The 26,466-nt window shown below is 41.2% G+C and overlaps 1 protein-coding gene across 8 annotated transcripts in view; it reads left to right on the forward strand.

Moving 5' to 3' along the window:
- Nucleotides 1-26,466, forward strand: part of KLHL4 (kelch like family member 4) — a 569,208-nt gene that overhangs the window by 481,468 nt on the left and 61,274 nt on the right. For all 8 annotated transcript variants that reach the window (XM_029606594.1, XM_029606595.1, XM_029606600.1 and 5 more), the window contains 2 exons: nucleotides 18,814-18,987; nucleotides 21,188-21,324. In XM_029606594.1, the coding sequence (XP_029462454.1) occupies nucleotides 18,814-18,987; nucleotides 21,188-21,324 (311 nt within the window). The remainder of the gene's footprint in view (nucleotides 1-18,813; nucleotides 18,988-21,187; nucleotides 21,325-26,466) is intronic.

Below are 26,466 nucleotides of genomic sequence, written 5' to 3' on the forward strand. Positions count from 1 at the left end.
CCAGAGGCCTGCAACACAGCCGCCATTGCCACTGTGGCGAGGGATCGCATGCCGGCAGCCTGCCAGCACACGCAACTTGCGCCTGCCCAGAGGCAGGCGCAAAAGATAAAATAAACATTTTTGGGGGGCTAGAGTAGGGCTAGGGGAGGAAAATTTAGGGGAAGGGGTGAGAAGGTTAGGTTAGGGGGAAGGGAATGGGGGAAGGCATCACGGCTCAGCATACATAAGGTGCAGAATTGTGCACCCCCTTGTGTGAACCGACCCTTTATTTTATGACTTGTGCGTGCCTGCGTATGCAATTTATAAAATCGGGTGTACATGTGCACCCGCCAGGTAGTGCGCTCACATGTACGCCCGCGTGCACCTTTTTAAAATCTACCCCAATGTGACCAGGATATTACCAATCAATAAATCAGTTAGATATTCATAACTAGGTAGAAGAATTTAAAAGCCACCAATGCAAGACAGATTGACTGTATACCGAACAAAACAAGTGAAGTCATTGTCAACAGAGATTTATCAATAAAAGAAAACAGACCAGTCAATGTCACTATTTAGTCCTCCTGGGAAACTGGTGCCTAATGTATAAATCAGTCTCTGTTCCTGTCATAATAGCACTTTATCTAGATCTCCTCCCTGCAAACTCTGTGTGGGATATTCAATGATCACATGATTTGCAGCCGACCAATAGTCAATCAAGGGTACTTCTCTACACTGCGGTCTAAGCAGCAGAACTGTTCAAGAATGTATACTCTCTCTGGTTTCTGGTTTCCAATATACGATAAAGGACAAGGGTACCAGATGGAGTACACTATCCCTACAGAAAAACAATCCTTAGATTGTAAAATGTAGTACAAATTGAGCGCATGTCCACTGAAGGAAAAATCACATACTGAGCATCTGCCACATGGAACGTGCCCTTTACCATTTGATTGATCCATTTCCACTGCATTGCTATGAAAAGAGCACACCAGCTGATCACAAAGATTTCGTGTGCTCTTCAACGCAAACCTCAGCGCACATATACATACCGATTTTTGCGTGTATGTGCTGAGTTATGCACAGTATTGAAAATTACCCTCATATTTACTATGGTGTACAAAAAGTATTTGAAAAGAGGATTTGGACTTGAGAGAAGAGATGGGTTGAGTAGAATAAAGGGCTAATGTGTTAGAAATGGTTTGCAGCAGAGCAATTACATGACAATGTAGACTGTGTATCACATTTATAGGATTCAGATTTTTCTTAAAGTATATTACTTGTACATGTAAAATTCTTATCTTCATTTTAATAGAATCTAAAATGACATTAAAAATCATATATTTCTTATAGGAGTTTTATAAACTGTTGTGGGATCTCATTATTTCAACATGATTAATGAGCTGTCCAACTAATTCAGTTAATTTATGTGGTTGTATGTATGCTGAATAATTGGCCAGGATGCCAATAAAGCCAATCTAGTTCCATCATATATTGGAACATTTATTGATTATAATTTGAATGTATTCTTGAACTCTTGCTTTTTACTTGTTCATTTTGATGTAAATTCATTGCTTATAAATTTGATGCTTAGGAGTGGTGAGGTCTCCTGGAAAGAAGATGAATAACCAAGCTTTCAACTGAACAGAGGGCTCTGAACTCAGCGGCTTACATTAGAGCAAGATTTAATAGGTTGCAACACTTTTCATATATAAATTGAAAAGTAAAATTGTAGGGAAACACTTATTAAAGTGAACATAGGCATAATGGAAATAAATTTTGAACTCAATCTGTTCATGCTGTGTATTTCACTTACAATACACTACCTTAAAAGGTGTAATGGCTGAAAACCAGCTACATCACTGGGAATATAGTTTTGATATTACAAAAAAGTATATTTAGCAATGGGTTCTAAAAGAATAAGCACTAAAAAGAAAAAAATGATTAAAGCTTGTATATGGCACTATATATGGATGATCTTTAATGTATACATCAAATATTAATAGTAACTCTGGGAGCTAAATTTGCTAGGGATGTGCAGAGGGACGCCATACGTTGCATTCGTGATTCGGATTCGTCGGGGAGCAGATATGTTGCAGTCGGCCGTATGGCGCCCCAATGCGTTAATACGGCGATTTCTATTCGTGTCCCAGCTAAAATTAAAATTAACTACAACCCCCCACCCTCCTGATCCCCCAAGACTTGCCAAACCTCCCTGGTGGTCCAGCGGGGGGTCCGGGAGCCATCCCCTGCACTCTCACACCCTCGGTGCTGGTTTCATCATGGCGCCGATAGCCTTTGTCACAGGGGCTACCGGTGCCATTGGTCAGCCCCTGTCACATGGTCATCGGTGCCATCTTGTGCTCCTACCATGTGACAGGGGCTGACCAATGGCACCGGTAGCCCCTGTGACATAGTATGGGCAAAGGCTATCGGCGCCATTTTGAGTACTGGCATCGGAAGGCCGGAGCGCAGGAGGTCGCTCCGGGACCCCCATTGGACCCCCAGGGACTTTTGGCCAGCTTGGGGGGGCCTCCTGACCCCCACAAGACTTGCCAAAAATCCAGCAGGGGTCCAGGAGCGACCTCCTGCAAGCCGGCCGGCCGATGCCAGGACTCAAAATGACGGCGATCGGCTTTGCCCTCACTATGTCACAGGTATCGACGGTCGGCCCCTGTGTCATTGTGAGGGCAAAGGCGATCTGATGCCAGTATTCAAAATGGCGCCAATTGCCTTTGCCCTCACTATGTCACAGGGGCCGACCGTCGGTACATGTGACATAGTGAGGGCAAAGGCGATCGGCGCCATTTTGAGTACTGGCATTCAGCCATCAGGCCTCCCCTAGGGCTCAGCGTGTGCAAGGTGCACATGTGTGCACCCCCTTGCTTGCGCCAAACCTGGATTTTATAACATGTGTGCGATAGAGTGCGCATGTTATAAAATCGGGTGTACATTTGTGCACGCCGGGTAGTGTGCACAAATGTACCCCTGCACGTAATTTTAAAAATCTGCCCCTTTATGTTTTATTAACTTCCATAAATCAACAACATCTCCGGATTCTCCTCTTATGCTATACTTTAAACATTATTTTATAGAAATGTTGAAGATACTTGAAAATGCCTGCTTATCTATTTCAAAGGCATGTTACATTCTTCCTTTTACTAAGAAAGAAGGTCAAAGAGAATCCCTACAAGTATTATTTGATTTTCTAGATCAGTGGTTCTCATTCTTTCTTCCGACATGACACACCTGACAGATGATGCTCACATGCGTAACACATTGCATACTACATTTGACAGCTATACTAAAAAAAAAATTCTAGATATTTTATTGTTGAAAATGATGCAGGAGAAAGGTAACATATTCTTTAATTTCAATAACTGCTTATAAAATATCATTATTAAATGTTATTTTTTTTCACAAAAATTGTAATCTTTGCTTACTGCATCAGTGAGACATCTGGCACTGATATGTATATGCAGTACACAGTTTTTCGATACAGACCTGTTAGGTCATTTTGAGCTGTATGCAATTATAATTTTTATTATGCATGTTTTATCTTGTAAAACTCACATGCAGTTCACTGTCATCCTCAGAAAGATCTGACCTCTTCTGGAGTTTATACAGAGCAGAGTTGGGAAATTTCCCCTTTCAACTCACCATGCAAAAAATATATTCAAATTCTGATATCCCCTCAGTAATAGTACTTCAGAATCCCTTCCTTGCCAGCCACTGGGTGAACTAACATGAAAGCCTGCTAAAAAGACATTTAGAAATTATATAGCATACCAGCCATACCATAAGTGTACTAACACCCAGGACTTGAACAGCAGCAACCTTACCAATGAAAAAGCAAGACTGCAAATATAGAACACAGTACACTTACAATTGGAAAAACAAAAAAAGCCAGACTGCTCTAGAATCTACATCCTAGCCTCACCTCTATCAAACATGCAGAATGCAGACTAACTCTTATCTAATACCCAATAAAAGGCTGTAAATTATTGTCAAGCATACAGAGAAAGACTGAAACTCCAAGAAGTGTGTTGGGGAGGGGGGAGGGGGAGGATACAGCATGCCTGCAACATTTCTGGCTTGGATTGGTGGTGGCAGTGATTGCTAGGGGTGAGGGAAAAGCAGGAACAGAGAGCGATGATGATGAATTTTAAGTACCAGCTCCTTATTCCGCACTCTCCTCAAGCAGCAAGCACTAGAGGTGTGCATTCGTTTTTGCCGAATTGGAAAATTTCAACGAAATTGTCCAATTCAGCATGTTTCAGGGAGCCCGAAAAACAATCGGGATTTTCCAGTTTTTTCGTGAAAAAATGTTTTTCGGAATAGTGCGCACAAACAAAAACTAACAACAAGTAACACAATCTAACGATTTTTGTTAGTGCGCACTAACCGGGAGTTAGTGCGTAACTTGTAAAATAAAGGTGGGGGGGGAAATTAGTTAGGTCTGGGGGGGTGGGTTAGATAGGGGAAGGTGGGGGGGGGCTGGAAGGAAAGTTCCCTTCGAGGCCGCTCCGATTTCGGAGCGGCCTCGGAGGGAACAGAGGATGGCTGCACAGCTCGGCACGTGCAGGCTGCCGATTTTGCGCAGCCTTGCACGCACCAACCCTCTATTTTATAACATGCATGCGGCAGCGTGCGCATGTTATAAAATCGGGAGTAGATTTGTTCGCGCCGGATTGCGTGAACAAATATACTCCCGCCCGCACCTTTTAAAATCTACCCCAATGAATATGCATGAGAGAGATTTGCATGCACTGCCTCCATGGTATGCAAATCTATCTCATGCATATTCATTGTGGATATCCTGAAAACCCAGCCTGTTTGTGGCACTGGAGGACTGGATTTCGCTATCACTGGTCTAGTCAGTGTGTTATGATTCCTGCTCGTGGAGCTTCTCTCCGCGAGCAAGCCTCACCACCCACCTGTTTCCTGAAGCGGCAGGGGATGCCACCAGCTTATCCTCGTCTCCCCGTCTCCTTGTGATCCCGTCTCCTGCGGCCCAGAGGCCGCAGTGGTTCCTGCCCTGCCCGGCAGGGCCGGCCCCGCTGAGCAGTCACCTCTCCCGATGCCCATGCCGGGTCCCATGCGGCAGGGCCGCCGCCGGTGCCATCTTGCCACGGCCCTGAGCCACCACCGAGACCCGTGGACTAGAAGCCGGACTTGTCCGCCTCTTCTTCGCAGCCTGGAGCGCCCTGGGTCAGCCTCCACAGCAGAGAGCTGCAACGTTGCCTTCGGGGTCCTCGCCAGATGGCAGGAGGCCGTCCTGAAGCCTGCCTGCCTGTTTCTGCATCTCCGCACCGAGGTGCAGGACAGCACCACTGTCCGTGGTATTGCATCTCTCTTCAGCCTTCCTTAGGCGCCGGCACGCACCTCTTCACAGCATTTAAAGGGCCTGCCACAGGAGGTGTTGCTGGCTCCTCCCGATGATGACTTCCTGCTTCAGCCCTATAAAAGGGATTCCTCTTCAGTCTCTCGTCACCTTCGGATTGGGTTCAACAGTCATCTGTGTCTTCTGACCGGTCCAGGTCCTCCGTGGTCTTCCTTGCTTTGATGGCTTCATGTTCAGTGTCTTCATGTTCCTATTTCCCAGTCCTGATGTCCGCCTTCAGATTGAGTCTCACAGTCATCTGTGCTCCTTCGTTGATCCAGGTCCTCCATGGTCTCCTTGCTTTGATGGCTTTGTGTTCAGTGTCTTCATGTTCCTTGTTTCCAGTCCTGATGTTGGCCGAATTCGGATGTCCTGGTTTTCAGTTGTTTTCATGTTCTAGATGTTTCTTGTCCAGGTCTTCAGCATCTTCAGGTTCCTGACGTCCTCTGTTCCTGTCTTCAGATGTCTTCAAGTTCCAGGTACTTGATGTTCTGCTCTCCTGTTGTCTCGATACTTCCGGTGCTCCATGTCTTCGACTCCTGAGGTCCCTAATCCAGGTTTCCTGATGTCTTGCTTCCTGATGTTTGGCTCCTGAGCTCTTAAGCCTTCTTGGTCTGCGGGCTCCTTGGTTCTCCGGGTGACACGTCTCTGTCATTGGAGTTGACTGCAGTGGACTCATGTCCTGTGCTCCTGAGCCTTCATGACCTGCCAGCCCTTGTGGTTCTCTGGATGATACCGGTTCCGTCATCTGAGTCTTGCCTCGGCTGGATTCCTTCCTGTGCTTGTCCCGCTCCCCGCGTGGTCCGTGACCAGCCTCCTCAGGCTGTGTAGGGCACGCAGTGGGACAGGGTGGTCTGCGACCAGTCCATTGGGTCCGCCCGTGAAGATGGGCTGTGTAGGGTGCCCTGAGAGACAGTGCCATTGTCTACCTTCCCAGTTTCTTGCCTCGTCTGTGATGTCTTCACTTCAGCTCTCGTCTGCGATGTCTTTGCTTCTCATCTCATCTGTGATATCTTCACTTCAGCCCTCGTCTGCAATGTCTTCGCTTCTCGCCTCGTCTGTGATGTCTATGCATCAGCCCTCGTCCAAAGTCTTCTGTCTTCGAAGGACTCCATCTGCTCTCATTCTCGTTCTGGCCTGCCGCTCATTGCTGTACCCAGCGGCAGGTCCGAAAGGGCTTGGAACAGTCAGAGGACTGTTCATTAATCAACATTGCATTGTTGGTTATCCTGGGGCATTCAGGTCCGGTTGAGGGTCAGACCTTGAACCCTAGTCCTTGCTTCAGCCATGTTCTGCCTTGTTACCCATGCTCGCACCAGCTCACCTCCCGCAGTGTGGCTTGGGGCTCCTCCTTTGGTCATGCTGTGGCACAAGGGCTCACAACCCTGTTTGAGAGACGACCGCGCCTCCATGCCTTGGAGAGTAACGGCCGTTGGAGGTCACGCTCTTAACACAGTGCAATTGTGCACAACAAACATAATTAAATATTAACCTCCTCCTTTTCAATGCTAGCTTATGGTGAGTTACATTAAGGTACAGTAAGTAATTCCCTGTACCCAGAGGGCTTACAATCTAATGGGGGTCATATACTGAATTGAGTTATGCATTTACGATGTAGTAAATGACCTAATGCTGCGATAACATGCGATATGTCAAATATTGCACATTATCTCCCCCACAAATATAGTAATAAGCTGCCTTGTCTACAAATGTAGGCTAAGCAGTTCATTAATAATAGGCAATCTCATGGAAATCAAATGATGTGGCTTGCTTAAAAATTGCAAGCCACTTTATTTGATGAATAATTAGCTACAACTTCTGAGTTGTAGCTAAATTTCCCCAAGAGTCAGGATAATGACATACATCAAGATGTTCTCAGAGCCATTGTGTTAAAGGGGTGATCAGCTTGCAGTACCCTCCCCAGTGAAGCAAAACCCCTGAGATTCTGGTGAGGCCTCCCTTCTCTGCCACCTGAGGCAGCCCCAATATTGAAAATTAAAAAATAAAAAAGTTTGCAGCACACTTCCTTTCCCTCCCATACAATCCCCTTTCTTTTACCAAAATACCCCCTCCCTAAGCTTCTGAACTTCAAAGGCCGGTGACTCCCCTTGCCCAACCATAGCCCTCCCCTTAAATCCCTCTTTGGTCACATCTTGAAAATCTCTAGTAGCCTAGTGGGGCCCACAGCACCCCCTAGGCTTTAGGTCTTGTACTCTCATGTTCGATATGACATCGGCTGACTGCTTTATGGGCAAAAGCTTAAAAGCAGCAAGCCAGCACCAAATTAAATGTGACAGTGCAGAGCCCAGAGCCTAGGGGAACTCTTGGACCCACTTGGCTACCAGGGATTTTTGAAATGTTGATGGGCCTATTAGTTATTCCCGCGCGATATAGAAAGTAAAATGTGCAGCCAAGCCACACATTTTACTTTCAGAATATCATAGCGATATTAAGTCGGAGGCCCTAAAATAAAAAAAAATAAAAAAAATCAAAAATTAAAAATCTGCCTGTGGGTTGGAAGATGGACGCTCAATTTAGTAGGCGTCCATTTTACAAACCTGTGGCTGTCAACGGGTTCGAGAACCGACACCGGTAAAATTGAGCGTTGGCTGTCAAACCCGCTGACAGCCACCGCTTCTGTCAAAAAGGAGGCGCTAGGGATGCGCTAGTGTCCCTAGCGCCTCCTTTTACCGTGGGCCCTCATTTACATAAATTTATTTACTGGATCGCACGCCCAGGAGAGTGGCCTGGGCACGCGCAGGGAGAGCGCCCGCTCTCCCGCAAAGTTTTCTGTATTGGCCCGTGTGTTCTTACTAGTGTGCTCATGGACCTAGAAGGAACCTGCCCTTGAGAGAGGAAAAGAGAATTGAGAGGATTTTTTAACTTTTGAGAGAGTTGTTTTATTCCTTGACCTGCTTCCAGCTCAAGAGAGCTGGGTGTACCCCAGAAGCGTACTGGCAACAGTTCTGATGGGAAAGCCTCCAGCCAGGACAGAGTCTCTTTCCAGCAAAATGCCGCAAAGGAACTACCCCATCATCTATTCATCAACTATTCAACATCTACCTGGACCCTCTGGGAAAGATCATCAGAGACTGTCAAATAACATACTACTACTATGCTGATGACATACAGATACTAATCCCTAAGTCAACTTCTTTAATACTAGTTTATGGACTTTTCCTTCAGGAATTTATCCAAACCTTTTTTAAACCCAGCTACACTAACTGCCTTAATCACATTCTCTGGCAATGAATTCAAGAGCTTAATTGTGCATTGAGTGAAAAAGAATTTTCTCCAATTTGTTTTAAATGTGCTACTTGCTAACTTCATGGAGTGCTTCCTAGTCATCCTATTATCTGAAAGAGTAAAGAACTGATTCACATTTAGCCATTCTTGTTCTTTTGTAATTTTATAGACTTCTATCATATCCCCCCTCAGCTGTCTCTTCTCTAAGATGAACAGCCTTAACCTCTTTAGCCTTTCCTCATAAGGGAGCCTTTGCATCTCCTTTATCATTTGGTTGCCCTTCTCTGTACCTTCTCTATGCAACAATAACGTTTTTGAGATGCGGCGACCAGAATTGCACACAGTATTTAAGGTGCGGTCTCACGATACAGAAGCACTATGGCATTCTCCATTTTATTCACATTCTGTTTGCTTTTTTGACCGCCTTAGTACACTGAGATGATGATTTCAATGTATTATTCACTATGACACCTAGAGCTTTTTCCTGGGTGGTAACTCCTAATATGGAACCTAACATTGTATAACTGCAGCATGGGTTATTTTTCCCTATATGCATAATTTGTGCACAATAATTTCATCTGTCGTTTGGATGGCCAATCTTTCAGTCTTGCAAAGTCCTCATGCACTTTATAACAATCCTCAAGTGATTTAACTACGCTGAATAATTTTGTGTCATCTGCAAATTTAATCACCTCACTTGTCATAGCCCTTTCAAGATTGTTTATAAATATATTGAAAAGTACCAGTCCAAGTACAGATCTCTGAGGCACTCCATTGTTTATCTTTTTCCACTGAGAAAATTGATCATTTAATCCTACTCTTTGTTTCCTGTCTTTTAACCAGTTTGCAATCCATGAAAGGACATTGTGTCCTATTCCATAACGTTTTAGTTTTCTTAGAGGGACTTAGTTTTCATAAGGGACATGGAGAAATGCCTTCTGAAAATCCAGATAAACATCTATTTGGTCATCTTTATTCACGTCTTTAAACCCCTTCAGAAAAATATAGCAGATTTGTGAGGCAAGAATTCCCTTGGGTAAATCCAAATAGTATCCAAGGTGGATTTTTTTTTTTTCTACCTTTGACAACTTGACTATACGAGACCCCTTCTGGACAACAGAGCCTTCACCACCTCTGTCCAGGCTTTGATAATCTTCCACCTGGATTACTGTATCTCCCTCTATGCTGGAATCCCCCATACTCTAATTACCTCCTGCAGTTCATACAGAATATAACAGCATGTATGATCAAAAAGAAACACAAATTTGCTCATATAATCTCTGTTCTCACAATAAGAACATAAGAAATTGCCATGTTGGGTCAGACCAAGGGTCCATCAAGCCCAGCATCCTGTTTCCAACAGAGGCCAAACCAGGCCACAAACACCTGGCAATTACCCAAACATTAAGAAGATCCTATGCTACTGATGCAATTAATAGCAGTGGCTATTCCCTAAATAAACTTAATTAATAGCAGTTAATGGACTTCTCCTCCAAGAACTTATCCAAACCTTTTTTGAACCCAGCTACACTAACTGCACTAACCACATCATATGAATGCAGAAGCAAGAATAATCATTGGCACACTTGCACTCTCACCATGCTCTAGGTGACTTGTGAAATGAATCTGCAGAAATTAGAGTTGTAACTAAAAAGCTGCTTGAGAAAAGTGTGTATGGGCTCAAGCTGAAAAGGAAGCAAGCATTTTTTTCAGATTTGCAAATGCATAGTTGAAGGCTCTCATGAGACTTGAACTCATGACCAGTGCTCTAACCACTGAGCTACAGAGCCTGACATTGTAATCATACTAAATTCAAAGTCCTAGTTCCAGCCTATAAAATACTCAAACCCCAGCTGACCTCTGGAGATTGCTCTCTCTTTACACACCTATTCATTTCCTGCACTCATAATCCCAGGCATGACTGGACATACCATCTCCCAAAACAATAAGCCTTAACACCAGAAAGAAAAACCTTTGCAGGCTCTGCTCCAACATTAAGGAACTCCTTGCTTCTTCAAATCAGACAAGTCCTAGATCTCACATCGTTCAGAACACTAGTGAAGGTGTTGCTCTTTGAAGCAGCATTTGTCACCAGCTAATTGCATGACCTATCAGAGACCTACCAGAAACTCCACATATAGCCATCAACATTAGTATGAAGGTATCATGCTATTCTAATCCCCAGGACTGATTATCAGTATTTAACAAATGGATTATAAAATAATAAGTATGAACTATGACTTTAATAATCCTATGTGGAACATGATCAACCTGTACAAATAGAGAAAACTACTAAATATTCTATATATTGCATCCAAGCAATAGTGCACTATTCAGACATATTGTAATATTTGAATACAATGCATTATGGGGCAGATTTTCAAAAGGCTACACATGCAGGGCCTATTTTCAAAAGGCCCAGCAACGCACGTAAAGCTCCGGAATGCGTGTAAGTCCTAGGGCTTGCAAAAAGGGGCAGGGAGGGGGTGGGGCAGGGCGGTCCAGGGGGGCGGGGTGGGCAGGGTCAGAGGCTTCCAGCAAAGCGGCCATTTGTCGCTGTGCTGGGGATTGCGTGCCGGCCAAGTGCCGGCATGTGGAGCTTACTTCAGCCCCAGGGCTGAAGAAAGTTTAAAAACAAAAGAAAACTGAAGAAAAAGGTAGGGGGGAAGGGCGGGGAGGTAGGGGAAGGGAAGGTGGGATCGGGGGATAGGGAATGGGGGAAGGCAGCACGGCTCAGAGTGGGCGCGGCGCGCACAAGGTGCACAATTGTGCACCCCCTTGTGCGCACCGACCCCCAATTTTATAACATGCACGTGCCTGCACACTCTTGTTATAAAATCGGGCATACATGTGAGCACGCCAGGTAGCTCGCACAGATATACGCCCACGCGTAGATCTCAAAATCTACCCCAAACTGTACAAGATACTTTTCTTGCCCATGCCATCCAACTATAGTAATCCCATGGGCATATGCACCTTCTATTACCATGTATCTTTCACAGCTGCTAGGATACTCTATGTGAATATGGCATATATTGCTCAAATCTTACTCACTTGTTATGCCTCTTTGTGTTTATATTGTTTCCTATAACTTATGTATCCCTCACAATTACTCTGCTGTATCTTACTCTGCTGTATTATTTCTGCCTGTATCTAACGCTATCTGTATCAAGGAAGTATCTTACAAAATTGCTATAATGTATTATGTCATTACTTTGATATGTAAAACACCTTGAACTCATTGGCTGGAAAGGCATGCCATAAATATATGATAATGATGATAATGATGATGCTGCTCATCCTCCAGAGGCCAAAAAGATTTGGAGGAAACCATGACCCCTTTTACTTTTTCCTGCATATTGTTTGCAGTTACTCAGACACATGATGACCCATGGGATAATTGGAAACAGTTTATTCTACAATATCTAGCCTTCTTTCTACTGAGTATGCCTTACTAAAAACAGGGAACATGTTGATCAAACAAATGATATGTTTTTTCAATTTCCTATTGTTTACATTGAATTAAAATGTGATTATCCATTTCAACCTGTAGAAAATAAGAATATCACATTCTTCAATATCTAGCCTGTCTACTGCTAAGCTTAGTAATCCTGGTAGTTAGTTTTTGGAAACAAGGTAACGGAAAGTACATATTCTAAAAGCACCTACTTACTTTGCACCTGCTATTTGTAAGGGCAGCTGGGGAAGGTGGCTAGGGATGGGGCTGGTGTGTGTGTGCACGTGCACGTGTGTGTGTGTGTGCATGTGCACGTGTGTGTGCGTGTGTGTGTGTATGTGTAAAATAGCATGTGGACTTTTGAAAATCCCATGTATACCCACTGACCTAAAACCATCATCTGAAGTGTCTCATTACAAGCTGATTACGAATATAGGTGTGGGAAGCCCATCTGCACTTGAAGTCTGGCAAAACAGGGCCATTTTCAGTCAGGCTAATTTACTCAGATAAATGACTTTGAAAACTGCCCTCTCAAAGCTTAAAAATAATTTAAATTTATATTTCTCCAAAAGAGCAATTTCTGTACATGCAATAAGAGAAAAAGACAGAACTGGTTTATATAACTCAAATTAATGCTGTTTTTGTCAGAATAGGAAAAAAAAATCCATAATATGCCTTAAGTCATTCTGGAATGGATTGAAAAATATGAGTGGTTTAGTTTGACTGCAATTTAAAGACACAGACCACAAAACATTTTTGGGCTTTATTAGCTTCTGTAAGATAACATTTTACTACTGAAATCTCACCTTCACTTCTGCCTTTACACCACCACCAAATTGCAATCACTCCCTAAATATCACTTTAAACTACTGGGAAAATTAAGCCCACCATTATATTACATACACCATCTTTGTACAATACAACATGGAACAGTCTATAGTCAATGCGAATACTTATTATTCATGAAACCAGAGTGCTATATATTGGCATTGTCTGCCCATTTTGAAGGTGGTCACTAAGAAATCAGTATTCAAAGGGATCTAGTCAGCTAACAGACCTATTTGCTAAGGTACAGTAAAACAGGGTGATCTGTGCTGTTTTCCTGTGAGAAAATCCCCATAGGATTTACTAACAGAATTTTCCTTATATTACATCAACCAGGAAATGTGCATGTTCTTGACTGCAACAATGCATGATGATGATCCCCCCCCCCCCCCCTCAAGCTCTGATCCACTGGCTTCAAGGGGCTACAAGGCTGTAAAATGCCCCCTCTTATCTCCCTGGCTAAAATCCATACCGTCCTATGGTATAAAGCAAATGTCATCAGACATATATATATATATATATATATATATTTTTTTTTTTTTTTTTAAAGTGCTAGTCACTATCATGCCCCATGGCCTACAAACCTCCACCTCCACTGTATAATCCCCCCAAACTCCTCCCAGCTTACTCCAGAAGCCACAATGGTGAAAAAGGGTAGGAATGATCTCCATTCACTCCTGCCATAATACAAAATGTTTCTTGCTGACCCACGAGCCAAATGAGGAAGAAAGAGTGTTGTGGAGGGAGGTGGGCACATCAAGACTTTATTTTAATATGTCAGGATGAGATGACAAGGAAAAAAGAACTGAAGAGTTGGGTGGGAATAGGATCAGAGGAACAAGTAGTGAGGAGGAGAGATGGACAGTTTCCTCTACAATGATTTCAGATAAGGAGGAGAAGCTGGCAAGGGCCAGAGGAAGGGGAAAGGAATGGCATGGGGGAGGGAAAGGGAAGTTAGAGGTGACCTGGTTGAGAACTCAAGACTATCAGGCTTATCTGCAATCAGCATTCAGCACAAGAATAACCATGGATATTCATAGCTTTGAAATGGCCAGCACTATATAGTTCCATGATTATGAAGCCTCAAAACTTTAATTGCTCTGAACTCTCAAATGAAGAAGAGTAATCTTATGAAAAGTTCCTCAGCTTAACATTAATGGTTATTCATAATCAGAAAAGTACTTATAAAAAGTGATTTAACAGACATTGTACTCGTTGAGAATCTGCTACATGTTTGTTCAATATTGGTATATTTCTTTAATCTATGTAAATTAGAAAGACTTTTTAGATTTGTTTTTACATAATGTAGTTAATATTAATATTAATATTAAAATGTAAATCTACGAAATTATAAGCTATATCCAGATGATTTCCAAAACAGTCTCATCGTCTATTATTGCAAAGTGAGAAAAATAATAATTTTACATTTGTAATAATATTTAACAAAATGAAAGAGTAGGTCATCAATAAAAAATAATTAAGTGATCTTCCACTGTCAAAAAGCCATTTGAGTCCTGTCAAACTTGAAATTTATTTACTTACTTTATTTATTTGGATTTGAGACATGCCTCACCCTAACAAAGTACCCAAGATGAGAAACAATAAAGGAAAAGTACAATTCAATACAAATATCAATATGAAATCAGTCAAACAGAGAGTAATAAAATGCAATCTAATCAAAACTACAATTTATAAATCAATATAGTATACAATAATAGGAACTGAAGAACAACATAAGACATAATATACATACACAAGGACCTATTTATTAAGATGCCGATGTGCTTTTCTCTATGGGTTAACAGTCTTTTGCATGCAATTTTGCTACGGATGCTAATGTGCTTGTGGAAGATTGTTTTCCTTCATTCATGCATTGCCGACTGTGGCAGCAAGTGAAAATGGTTCTGGAAGTAGCAGTTCATACAAACCACTGCAAGGTTTAAATAGCTTTTGTGGCCCAAATGACAGATTTCCCCCCCCCCCCCCCACCGCTCCCTAAAAAAAGCAGACTGCAAAATTTCCTGGTGGTCTTAGTACCCACCCATACATCCATGTAGGCTATAAATGTAAAATCCTAACCCTTTTGGAAGTTTTCACACTCCTTTGCACTCTTCCTGCCTCATTTTCTTGCATCCCAAAACCATTTTGTTAAATTATTTGTACAGAAACTGATTGAGCCTGATTTTCAAAAGCATTTGCATGTGTAAAACTATGTTTTAAGCATGTAAATTCACTTTACTCGTTAAGTGGGTTTTTGAAAATTGAATTGTCCATAGGATTTACCTGTGTAAGTGCACTTTACGCACGTAAATGTCCTTTGAAAATTGGTACGACAGTATGTTGCATTTACTTGTGAAACTCCTTTGAAATTTCACCTGATTTTGTGTAAACTTTTACAATTTAGTACATCAACCTTAAAAAGTTTTCTCCCATTATGTGTCTACTGAAAAACTCTTAGTAAAAACTGGGCCCAAAAATGGCAAGTAAAACTGATTACTAAAATAAAATAAAGCTAGATAAACAACTAAAATGTAATGTTAAATTCTGGGCATCTCCATGGAAAGAGAGAGAGAAAGACTCTTTATAAGGCTCTTATATTAGTCAACTACTTATACTACTATAGGAGGGTGAACTAGTAACTTGAAGTGAGGTTTTGGTGGTGGTCTAGGGTTTGGGAGGCAGTTTTACATGCACAATCCGAGGTATGAACAGCACAGTACACATCAGTGAAGACTTGATGCGATTTTGAGTGAGAAAGGGGTCACAAAGATGAGATTTGTACAATATACTCTTGCCCTAGCATGATGCACTCTCTACTTAGTTACTATGAAACTAGGGCAAGAATACATTGTAAAAATCTCATCTTTGTGTCCCTTTCCTCACTCCAAATCACATCAAGTCTTCCCTGATGTGTACTGTGCTGTTCATACCTCTGATTGTGCATGTAAAACTGCCCACCAAACCCTAGACCACCACCAAAACCTCACCTTGAGTTACTAGTTGACACTCTCTCTCTCTCTTTCCTTCCCACCCTCTCTCTCCAGGATTTGCAATATTTATTGCAAATCCCAGTTTGGGCATAACATCAGGAAAAAAGTTGGTGTTATTTCTGGTGTTAAAATGTGTGATAATGTGTTATGCTATTGCATACAATGTTAAGCACCCCTCATTTTCATTAACTTTGCCCAAACTCCTAAATTTTCAAAATTTGCATACACATCTCATGATGTGTTATTTATCACATCATTATGGCAGGCGTTAGGGCCCTAATGCCTGTGATAAGGCCCTAATGTGATTTGATGAATGACCTGGCATAAGTCTTAGAATAAGTAAGGGATAACAGGCAACATTTTTTTATTTTGAGGGTATGTGAGGCATTGGAGAGAGAGGAGAGGAGGTGAGTTGTTGGAATGTGGTTGCAGTAGGAGTTTAGCTAGCAATTTCTGAGTACAGTGTCTTGTGTTCTGTTGTCATCTTTTGTCTTCTTTGTTGCAGTGAAAGTTTTTGTCAGTTTGTCCTGCTTTTCTGTCTTTGTGTCAGGAGGAGGAGGAGTGGTTGTGAGGTGGAAGAGTGGTGAGGTGTGGTGATGAGGCAGAGGAGGAGTGGTAGGTGTGATGGTGAGGCAGCAGAGGATTGTTGTGGAAGTTTGGAAACTAAGGTTACTGAAATAGAGAAGATTCAGGGAAATTTGATAAAATCGGAGAACTTTAAAATGGTTAAAATGGAAAATCTGGAGAATTATATATAAGGATTTTACATTTTCCTAAAATGCGATTGCTATCCCATCAAGAACTGCTTAAATGTTATTTTCTTAGAACCTTGAAGTTAGAAGAAAAATGATTTAACTAGAATTATTAAAGTGTATTATTTACCACAGTCAGATAAAGAGAAAGAATCAAGTGAGCAGAAAGAAAAGATGGACGCCTCCTTTGACCTGACTACCATCTTGGAAAAATCTAGTGATTTAGAAGTTGAAGAAAGAGCCACTATTTTTGCACAGTTGGATACAGCACTTGAGAGAGATCTTATCTTTCAAACTGTTTTTTTGAAATCGAGAACAAAAGTTCTATGGATATCCTATTAATATTTTCCCTGATATTACTAAGTTAATGCAAATAAAAAGGAGAAAATTCTTGGAAATGAGAAGGGAGGTTCAAGAAAGTGGGGCTAAATTTTTACTTCAGTTCCCGTGTCAGTGCCTTATAATTCATGAAAATAGCAGATATTTGTTTAAAGAGCCAGACCATCTACGCACTTACTTAAACTCTCATTCTAATTAAGCTTAAGGGAAAGTTTGTGAAAGAAATATGAGCAATGGTTAACTCCGAAGCATTTAGATGATATGTTAATACATTATTTCCTTGTATCTCTGTTCTTAATTACATCTTCTCTCTCATATTTCCTAGTATAGAGATATGAACAAGTTAGGGGTGGTTAAAATATTATTTCTTGTTGTGATAAGGGTTCATTATAATTGTTAATATATAAACACTGATATTATGGTTTATGACAAATTTCTAAACATTGTTGTTTTGTGACTTTTTGAAAAATCAATAAACAGAAAATAAAAAAAAAAATAATTCAAGAAATTATAGTTCCAACCGTACCATGCCAAAGTTTCAAACACTGTGGTCCCAACAAGGCCATGTTTCGCCTGTCGGCTTCTTCGTGAGGGACTCAGTTTATTACCTTCAAAGAAGGGGCACAAAGGAAAGCTTCTTGTGACAATCTTAATGCTTTTGCTAAAACAAGAAGATATTCCTTGAAGCTAACAACCTGAAAATTTAATAGTAGAAAGTACTTTTTCACTCAGTGCTCAATCAAGCTGTGTAATCTGTAGCCAGAGGATGTGATCAAGGCAACTTGCATTGTAATGTTTAAAAGATCCTGGAGTGATGTTGGGCAAGTTCCTGGAGAGAAAATCCAAAAAGCATTATTACCTTGGTAGATTAAAGAATCCAATGCTGATCTTGGGAGTGAGTAACAGGGAATGGATCATTTTGTGGGATCTGCTGGGTTCTTTCGACCTAGTCTGTCCACTGTTGGAGACAGAATGCTGGGCTTGATGGACCATGGTGTCACCTAGCAAGCATGGCATTTCATATGTTCTAATGTAACATACCATTTCAAGCAATCCTTTAAATTAAAAGATCCACAATCAGTTGGTGCCTTAAAGTTAGCATAAAGAAGTTGAACTTAGCATGGTACAAACTGGAGAGCCAGTGAAATGATCCCCAGTCTGTATCTGAGCATCCACATTTTGGATTAGTTGGAATTTGTGCATGCACTTTTAACATCAAACCCACTAACAGAGTATTACAAAATTTCAAGTGGGCTGTTATAAAAACAAGAATAACAGAGACAGACATTAATCTTTAAAAAATGGCTTGTCTTAGTTGATAAAATAATTGTTTTAGTGACAGAGGCAATATGGGATTCCATAGTCATAAAGGAGTCAAGAGTCAATTCTCATGTATAGGCAGATAGTTTAGGCAAAAGAACCACGTCATCTAACAGGGGAAGGGCAGGTATATTTGAGGCCTGTGATTTCCTTACCAAGAGAACATTGGTCTTCAGTTTAATCTTGTTTCTTCCTGGCCATCTACTTAGATATAGACATTAGTCACATATTTAAATTAAATATAGCATTAACATGATCTTTCCCTAACAAACAACTGAACACCTTAGTGGGACACATGAGTGAGATATATTTTTTTTAATTGACTAATCTATGATTCATCAGGATACTTTCTCAGTAACTGTTACCTAAAATTACTGGGGTACTAAGGCACTTGACTGAATGTCCGATAGCTTCAAAATTATTAATATTATAAAACAAAATATACATCTTCAGCTTTAATATAAAATCATGCATGCTTGTCTTAATATTTTACCAATAATGTCGTCTTCTGTTCCCTTGCAGGATCCCAACAAGAACTTGTTCACCCTGTAAAATGAATTCCAATGGTTCAGATGAGTACTTCCAGTCTAAGAATCATGCAGAACAAACCTTTCGCAAGATGGAAAACTACCTCCAACAGAAGCAGCTGTGTGATGTCCTCCTCATTGCAGGAGATCACAAGATTCCTGCTCATAGGTAGAAAACTTCATACCTGTAGAAAAATGAGCCACTAAGGTCATCCATCAAAATGCATTATGGTGTTAATGCATGCGATAACATGTTAACACATGTGTTAATGCCATAACGTGTGCGAAAAAATGATTATTGCATGGTGAGAATCCAAAATTTTAGAAGGGGCGAAATTGGGAAAGGTTTTGGGCAGCATTAATGAAAATGAGGGGCAATATCATACTGTGTGATAGCACAATGCATGCTTTCATACAATTTTTAACACCAGAGAGAGAGAGAGAGAGAAAGAGAGAGAGCGACATCATTGGATTTGAAATAACCTAATAGAAAAGCAAAGACAAATTTCAGAATGGAATGGAATAATTCATTTTAATCAACATTATGCTCCAAGATGCTGATGTAATCAAACTAATGTTGGTTGAAAAGGCTAATGTGCCTAGTAAAGTACTGATATGAGTGAATTATAATCAAAATAAAAAATCTAATAGCACTATTATATTCTAGGCTATGATTTAATTGTTCAGCAAACTGATTCTTAGTAGATGAACCTCTTGCTCTTAAAATGCACCCAAAGCAGTTTCATGCTTAGATCTTTATACTATATTCTGGAAAATAAATTTTTCAAGCATAATCAATATATCCAGATAAACTAATATTAGTCTTGAAAATGAGTATTGTATGAGAGTAAGAAGAACTCGTAATTAAAGTTATTGCAACCCCAAAATATAGCAATTCAGAGTTCTATATTCAGTAAGCACAGTTCTGAATAGAGACTGGTCCTTGCACTGTGAGTTAAGGGCCCATCAGTGAAAGAGAATAGTGAATAAATTAATACACAAATGTAGGAAACTGTCAGAGCTAGCAAAACAAATGTATTACGGCCGGATTTTAAAAACGTACGTGTGTAAAACCCAGGGGTTTACGTTCGTGGCCGGTCCTTATGCGTGCTGGGCCAATTTTCAAAGGGCCCGGCCATGCGTGTAAGTCCCGGGGTTAACCACAGGGGCGGTCTGGGGGGGGTTAGAGGCGCCCGACACAGCGGCCATTTGCTGCTGTGCCAGGGGATTGCGTGCCGGCAGGGTACAGCGCGCACAACTTCCCCGGTTCCCTCCCAGTCCGCTCCTTAATTAGAGCGGACTGGGAGGGAACTGGGGAAGATCCTGATGCGTCGCCGCACGTAATTGCAGATCTGTTCTCCCCCTTGCACGCCCCGACCTGGCATTTTATAACATGCATGCACTGGTGCGCGCATGTTATAAAATCACGCATCCATGACGTTTTAAAATCTACCCTTTAAGAGGTGGCAGGAGGTAAAAGATCCTACTTCTTCCACTGTAGATTGGGGAGCCTTTTGGAGATTCTGGGGTGGAGTAAGGGGGGGTATTTTCCCAAATATTATGTTGATGTTTTTGTTTATTTCATTTAAAAAATGACACAGGACATGTTATTTTGATATTTCCTATGTCATGTCAAACAACAGCATATCTATAATGTTTATAGATTGCAAAATATTGTGGTTTCAAAGGAGTGATTAAAGGTTTTTGAGTTCTTTTGCTACATAATCTAATATATATGCTGATAAGACAAAATAAGGATCAAGAATCATAAGTATTTCTTGATTTGTACTTTGAAAACTTTTTGAAGGAGCTTCACTTGAAAAAGTAAATAAAATAGTATTCATATCCATTCTTATAATGATCTGTTTCAATTATTTTTAAACGGGGCACATTTTTATACTGTATTCATGCTCAGCAAATTAATAATTCAAGTTGATCTATAGATGTCACCTAAACAGAGGCATCATTAATAAAAGGCACAATAGCACAGAAATGTAATAGGGCTAGATTTATTCAGCCTTTTCCCCATAGGCACAGAATGGGAGAAAGCCTTAGTAAATCAGATGCTGCAGATTAATTTGCCCTTTATTACACTGTGCCATCATCTTTAGCTCTCCTTTTAAACACAGTCTCTTATTCCACATAAAAACGTGCTTCCAATCTGAAGGGGACTGTGTGGTCTTAGACTGATATTCTACAACATCTTTAGATGATTTTTATGTTGGTTCAGTAGTGGGTGATATAAACTAAAATTTCATTTTCTCCAATGCCAATTTGGCCACTAGAACCGTTATAAAGTCCATAATTCCATGCCTCCAATCAAAACTGCAACCTCATTCAGTTTTTCTTCACATCTTTTATCTTTCCAGGTTGGTTCTAAGTGCCGTGTCTGATTATTTTGCTGCAATGTTTACCAACGATGTGCGTGAGGCAAAAGAAGGGGAGATAAAAATGGAAGGAGTGGATCCCGATGCGCTCAAGGCATTGGTGCACTATGCTTATACTGGTAATTTTATATTCCCAATTCTTGACTAACCACCCCCCCCCCACACACACACACAACACACACATATACACATACAAATAAACACATGCACTTTCCCTGTTTCATCTACACTTTCACGTGTATGAATCAGATCTGTATTTATAAGTCATCATCTCTCATATCTAGAACCTTTTCATCTCATTTTTTAAAAATGCTCTCCTCATCTAATTACAATTACTTGATTTAACCATTTGCCTCATTTAGTCCAATTATGAATACCTTTTGGACAAAGCAATAGAGAGCAATAGTTACATACAGTACAGATGTTCAGAATTGATTAAAAGAGCACAACTTTTAGAAATTGAATTCTAAAGCATATGTTTAATTCGTGCATGACCTGTACTGATGGAATTTTAGCTCATTGTTTGTATTTTCACTTTACAATCCATCAGCAGCAGAGCAGACGTGGAACTATATTTAGGTTTGTGAGCAATAAACTGAGCGTTATTAATCTTTTGAATTGATGCGTCATAAAGAGGACAATAACACCATTTGTCCTACTTCATACTTTCTTATTCAGCTGGATTGTGTCCCCCACATCTGAACATATTCTAAGAGTATAGTGCACAGATTTTAAGAATGAATTTCACAGCCCTCTGGAAACTAATTTGATTTGGTATTTGATTTATTAATTTGATTAACTGCCTTTCAAAATAATATCAAAGCAGTGAACAATAAGAATAACTATACACTTGAAATTGAAATACTGGTAGAATCTCATCTCATTCTGTACATGAGGTTTTACATGGATTTGTGAGCTGAATCCTATTAATCATGACTAGCCACAAGGAAACATTTGTTTACAAGTATAAAAAAAAATTCTGCTTGAACCAGTAGTCAAGAAGAACAGTGATTAAAGACACAGTAACGTGGTGGCAGGCTTGCTTTGACTGGCTTTAAACATACATGAATGCAATTTTCTTTTGCTTTAAACCAGAACCTTGTTCAATTCAATTGTTTTAAAATAAATATTAATATTGTTTAAGTATTAATACAATTGGAGTAAAATCCCATCACAGAACAGTCTGGGAAAGACTGCTCACTCATACTTGGTAATAATGCCTCCGTATCGCTCCATGGTGAGACCGCACCTTGAATACTGTGTACAATTCTGGTCGCCGCATCTCAAAAAAGATATAGTTGCGATGGAGAAGGTACAGAGAAGGGCAACCAAAATGGAACAGCTCCTCTATGAGGAAAGACTAAAGAGGTTAGGACTTTTCAGCTTGGAGAAGAGACGGCTGAGGGGGGATATTTTAGAGGTGTTTAAAATCATGAGAGGTCTAGAACGGGTAAATGTGAATCGGATATTTACTCTTTCGGATAATAGAAGGACTAGGGGGCACTCCATGAAGTTAGCATGTGGCACATTTAAAACTAATTGGAGAAAGTTCTTTTTCATTCAACGCACAATTAAACTCTGGTATTTGTTGCCAGAGGATGTGATTAGTGCAGTTAGGGGCAGATTTTCAAAGGGGTACGCGCATAAGATAAGTGCGTACCCCCCGAAAACCTGCCCCAAGCTCCCCCTGCACGCGCCACGCCTATGTTGCATAGGCTCAGTGGCGCGCGCAAGCCCCGGGATGCGAGTAAGTCCCGGGGCTTTCCTGGGGGGGCGTGTCAGGAGCATGTCAGGGGGCGTGTCGTGGTAGCGCATCTTCTGGGGGCGGGGCCGCGGGCGTGGTTCCGGCCCGGGGGCATTTCAGGGGTGTGTCCGAGGCCTCCGAAACTGCTTCCGGGCTGGGGAATCACGCGCCGGCAGCTGGCCGGCACGCGCAAGTTATGCCTGCCTTGGGCAGGTGTAACTTTTATAATAAAGTTAGGAGGGGTTTAGATAGGGCTGGGGGGTGGGTTAGGTAGGGGAAGGGAGGGGAAGGTGGGGGGAGGCGGAAGGAATGGCAGCACGTGCAGGGCTCGGCACGCGCAAGGTGCACAAATGTTCACCCTCTTGTGCGCACCGACCCCGGATTTTAAAGTCCGGCGTACTTTTGTTTGCGCCGGGTGCGCGAACAAAAGTCCTCGCTTGCATATTTTTTAAAAATCTGCCCCTTAGTGTAGCTGTGTTTAAAAAAGGATTGGATAAGTTCTTGGAGGAGAAGTCCATTACCTGCTATTAATTAAGTTGACTTAGAAAATAGCCACTGCTATTACTAGCAACAGTAACATGGAATAGACTTAGTTTTTGAGTATTTGCCAGATTCTTATGGTCTGGATTGGCCACTGTTGAAACAGGATGCTGGGCTTGATGGACCCTTGGTCTGACCCAGTATGGCATGTTCTTACATTCTTATGTTCTAGGGATGTGAATCGTGTGCCCGATCATCTTAATGATCGAAATCGTCTGGCAGGACAAGAAAATCGTGTTTGGCATGATTTTTTAGCAAAAAAATCGTTTTTTCCGATTAGTGCGCACTAACAGGAGTTAGTGCGCGCTAACAGGAAGTAAGCGTGCACTTACCATTGTTAGTACGCACTAACAGAAACTGATACTATTTGACACTTTTCAGGTCAGTTAAGGTCAGTTTAGGAATGAATATGTATTCCTATTGGCTGCCCTCTTATTTATTCATGTTACCAAGGTTCCCACTGACAATATATGGGGGATGGGAAATGGAAACGGTTGGTAGCTTGACAAAAAAAGTAATGTGATCAGTCAATGTGACTAGAACTTGTGCCCTATCCCTGATACCGGGAGTGCTGTGATCTTCCTGCATGCAGTGCCCTATCCCTGATACCGGGAGTGTTGTGATCTTCCTGCATGCAGTGCCGTATCCCAGATACCGGGAATGTTGTGATCTTCCTGCATGCAGTGCCATATCCCTGATACTGGGAGTGTTGTGATCTTCCTGCACTCAGTGCCCTATCCCTGATACCGGGAGTGTTGTGATCTTCCTGCACACAGTGCCCTAACCCTGATACCGGGAGTGTTGTGATCTTCCTGCATGCAGTGCCCTAACCCTGATACGGTATCAGGGTTAGGGCACTGTGTGCAGGAAGATCACAACACTCCCGGTATCAGGGATAGGGCACTGCGTGCAGGAAGATCACAACACTCCCGGTATCAGAGATACGGCACTGCATGCAGGAAGATCACAACACTCCCGGTATCAGGGATAGGGCACAAGTTCTAGTCACATTGACTGATCACATTACTTTTTTTGTCTACCAACCGTTTCCATTTCCCATCCCCCCAACCATCACCTCAGTGGGAAACTTGGTAACATCAATAAATAAGAGGGCAGCCAGCCAATAGGAATACATATTCAATCCTAACTGACCTGAAAAGTGTCAATTTGTATCATTTTCTGTTAGTGCGCACTAACAATGGTTAGTGCGCACTGACCCGAGTAACGATTTTTTAACGATAAATCGTTAGAATTCCTATTGTATCGCGTTCTTTAACGATTTATGATGATTTTAAAATTATCGGACGATAATTTTAATCTTTGAAAAACGATTCACATCCCTATTATGTTCTAATAGAAAGATTGGGTGTTCACTACTGACAATTTGTAGGTATTCTTTATATGGAACACCTTGTGTGTCTGAACCTTTTTTTTATCTTTGTTGTTTTTCTATGCAGAAAGGTAAATGTGTAACAAGACAATTATAAGGTGAATTTTTATATTCCGATGTGCGCGAAAATTGAGAGATGTACGCACATATAGGGCTTCCACACACCTGCCATATTTTAAAAGTCACCTACATGTGCACATATCAGAATCAAATAGGGGCTAGGTATGGGCGGATTTTACGAGCATACATTTTTTAAATCCAGCCGTTAGATTCTCTATTTTTACTTATTAGGTTATATGTGAAAAGGCAGCAATGTTTGCTACTGAAAGATAAATAATCCTTTATTTGTTAGGATTTATCACTCGCCTTATTGAACAATTCTTCACCCAAATTATAGTAGGTAATTACACTTATTCCCAGCATTCTCATGGCAGTCAATTGGGAAATGTGTTACTTTATAGTACCACTGCTTTGCTCATTTCAGAGTTGTGCTGATTCAACCATTTTGTGCGTAAGTTTCCTTTGCCTTGTACCTAATATGTGTTTTTTTCTGTCTATTAGTATCAATGCAAAAATTAGCAATAGTTAAATTACCAACAGTAAATTTTGTTGCAATACTGCAAGAACATTTTTAGCACTGGTTGCTACTCTCAAGCAACAATGCTAATAATCTTGGGGTAGAAATGATAGTTAAAATACCTCAGGGTAAACACAATATCAAGCCTTGTACTTGTTAAACCAAAACTATCATCTATCATTCCTGTCTGAATAATGTATAATAGAATAACAGCCTTTTGTGTATGTGGGGGGGGGAAGTTGCCCAGTAACCTCCTCCTGCTCTTTGGATTACCTACTCAATTGGACCCAAACTTCTTTTGGGCTATGACATAATTAATAAGCCTTCATTCACAAGTACCTAGGAATGTTTCCTCTGTTTTATATGTATATAAAAAAGAAGTCAATCCAGGGAGAATATATATTCAAACAGGTTGTAGCGTTTTATAATTGTAGACTACTCTGAGAGCCCTAAGCACTGTGCATACCGACATAAACAACTATGAAATATATTCATTCATAAAAGGACCATCATAACCAAGTGGGAGCCAAAAGTCACCATTTGAAAGTTCTAATCATCAGTCCTACTAAAAGTGGAGTAGCAAGGGGTGGGCTGGATGGGCTGCTGCCCACCTACTTTGGGTTCAGGGCCATCCAGTCAGCGCTGTCCAAGAAGAGGAAGCCTCAGCCTACTAATTTGATGTTTCTTTATAAATTTTCAAAATTACAAATAAAATGAAGTCAGTAAGCTTATCTTGTGTGACTCTACTTTTTTAAGATGCCCATAAATGCTTTCACTGGCGGCATTCAGTAGATGAGAACACCATCATCCCTCATGGACAAAAAACTATCTGACATGGATCCCCGTTTGGAAAAGAATCTGCTTCAGGAGAAAACCTTCAGGGATCTCTCACATGTCACATGCACAGAGTATGGGACTCTCACTTTAGCCTACATATACAAAGCTTGACAACCTGTTTGAAATATATATTCTTCCATGGATTAACTTCCCTTTTATTTACAAAATTACAG

This window comes from Rhinatrema bivittatum, chromosome 6 (genome assembly GCF_901001135.1).
Source record: "Rhinatrema bivittatum chromosome 6, aRhiBiv1.1, whole genome shotgun sequence".
NCBI classification, from domain to species: Eukaryota; Metazoa; Chordata; class Amphibia; order Gymnophiona; family Rhinatrematidae; genus Rhinatrema; species Rhinatrema bivittatum.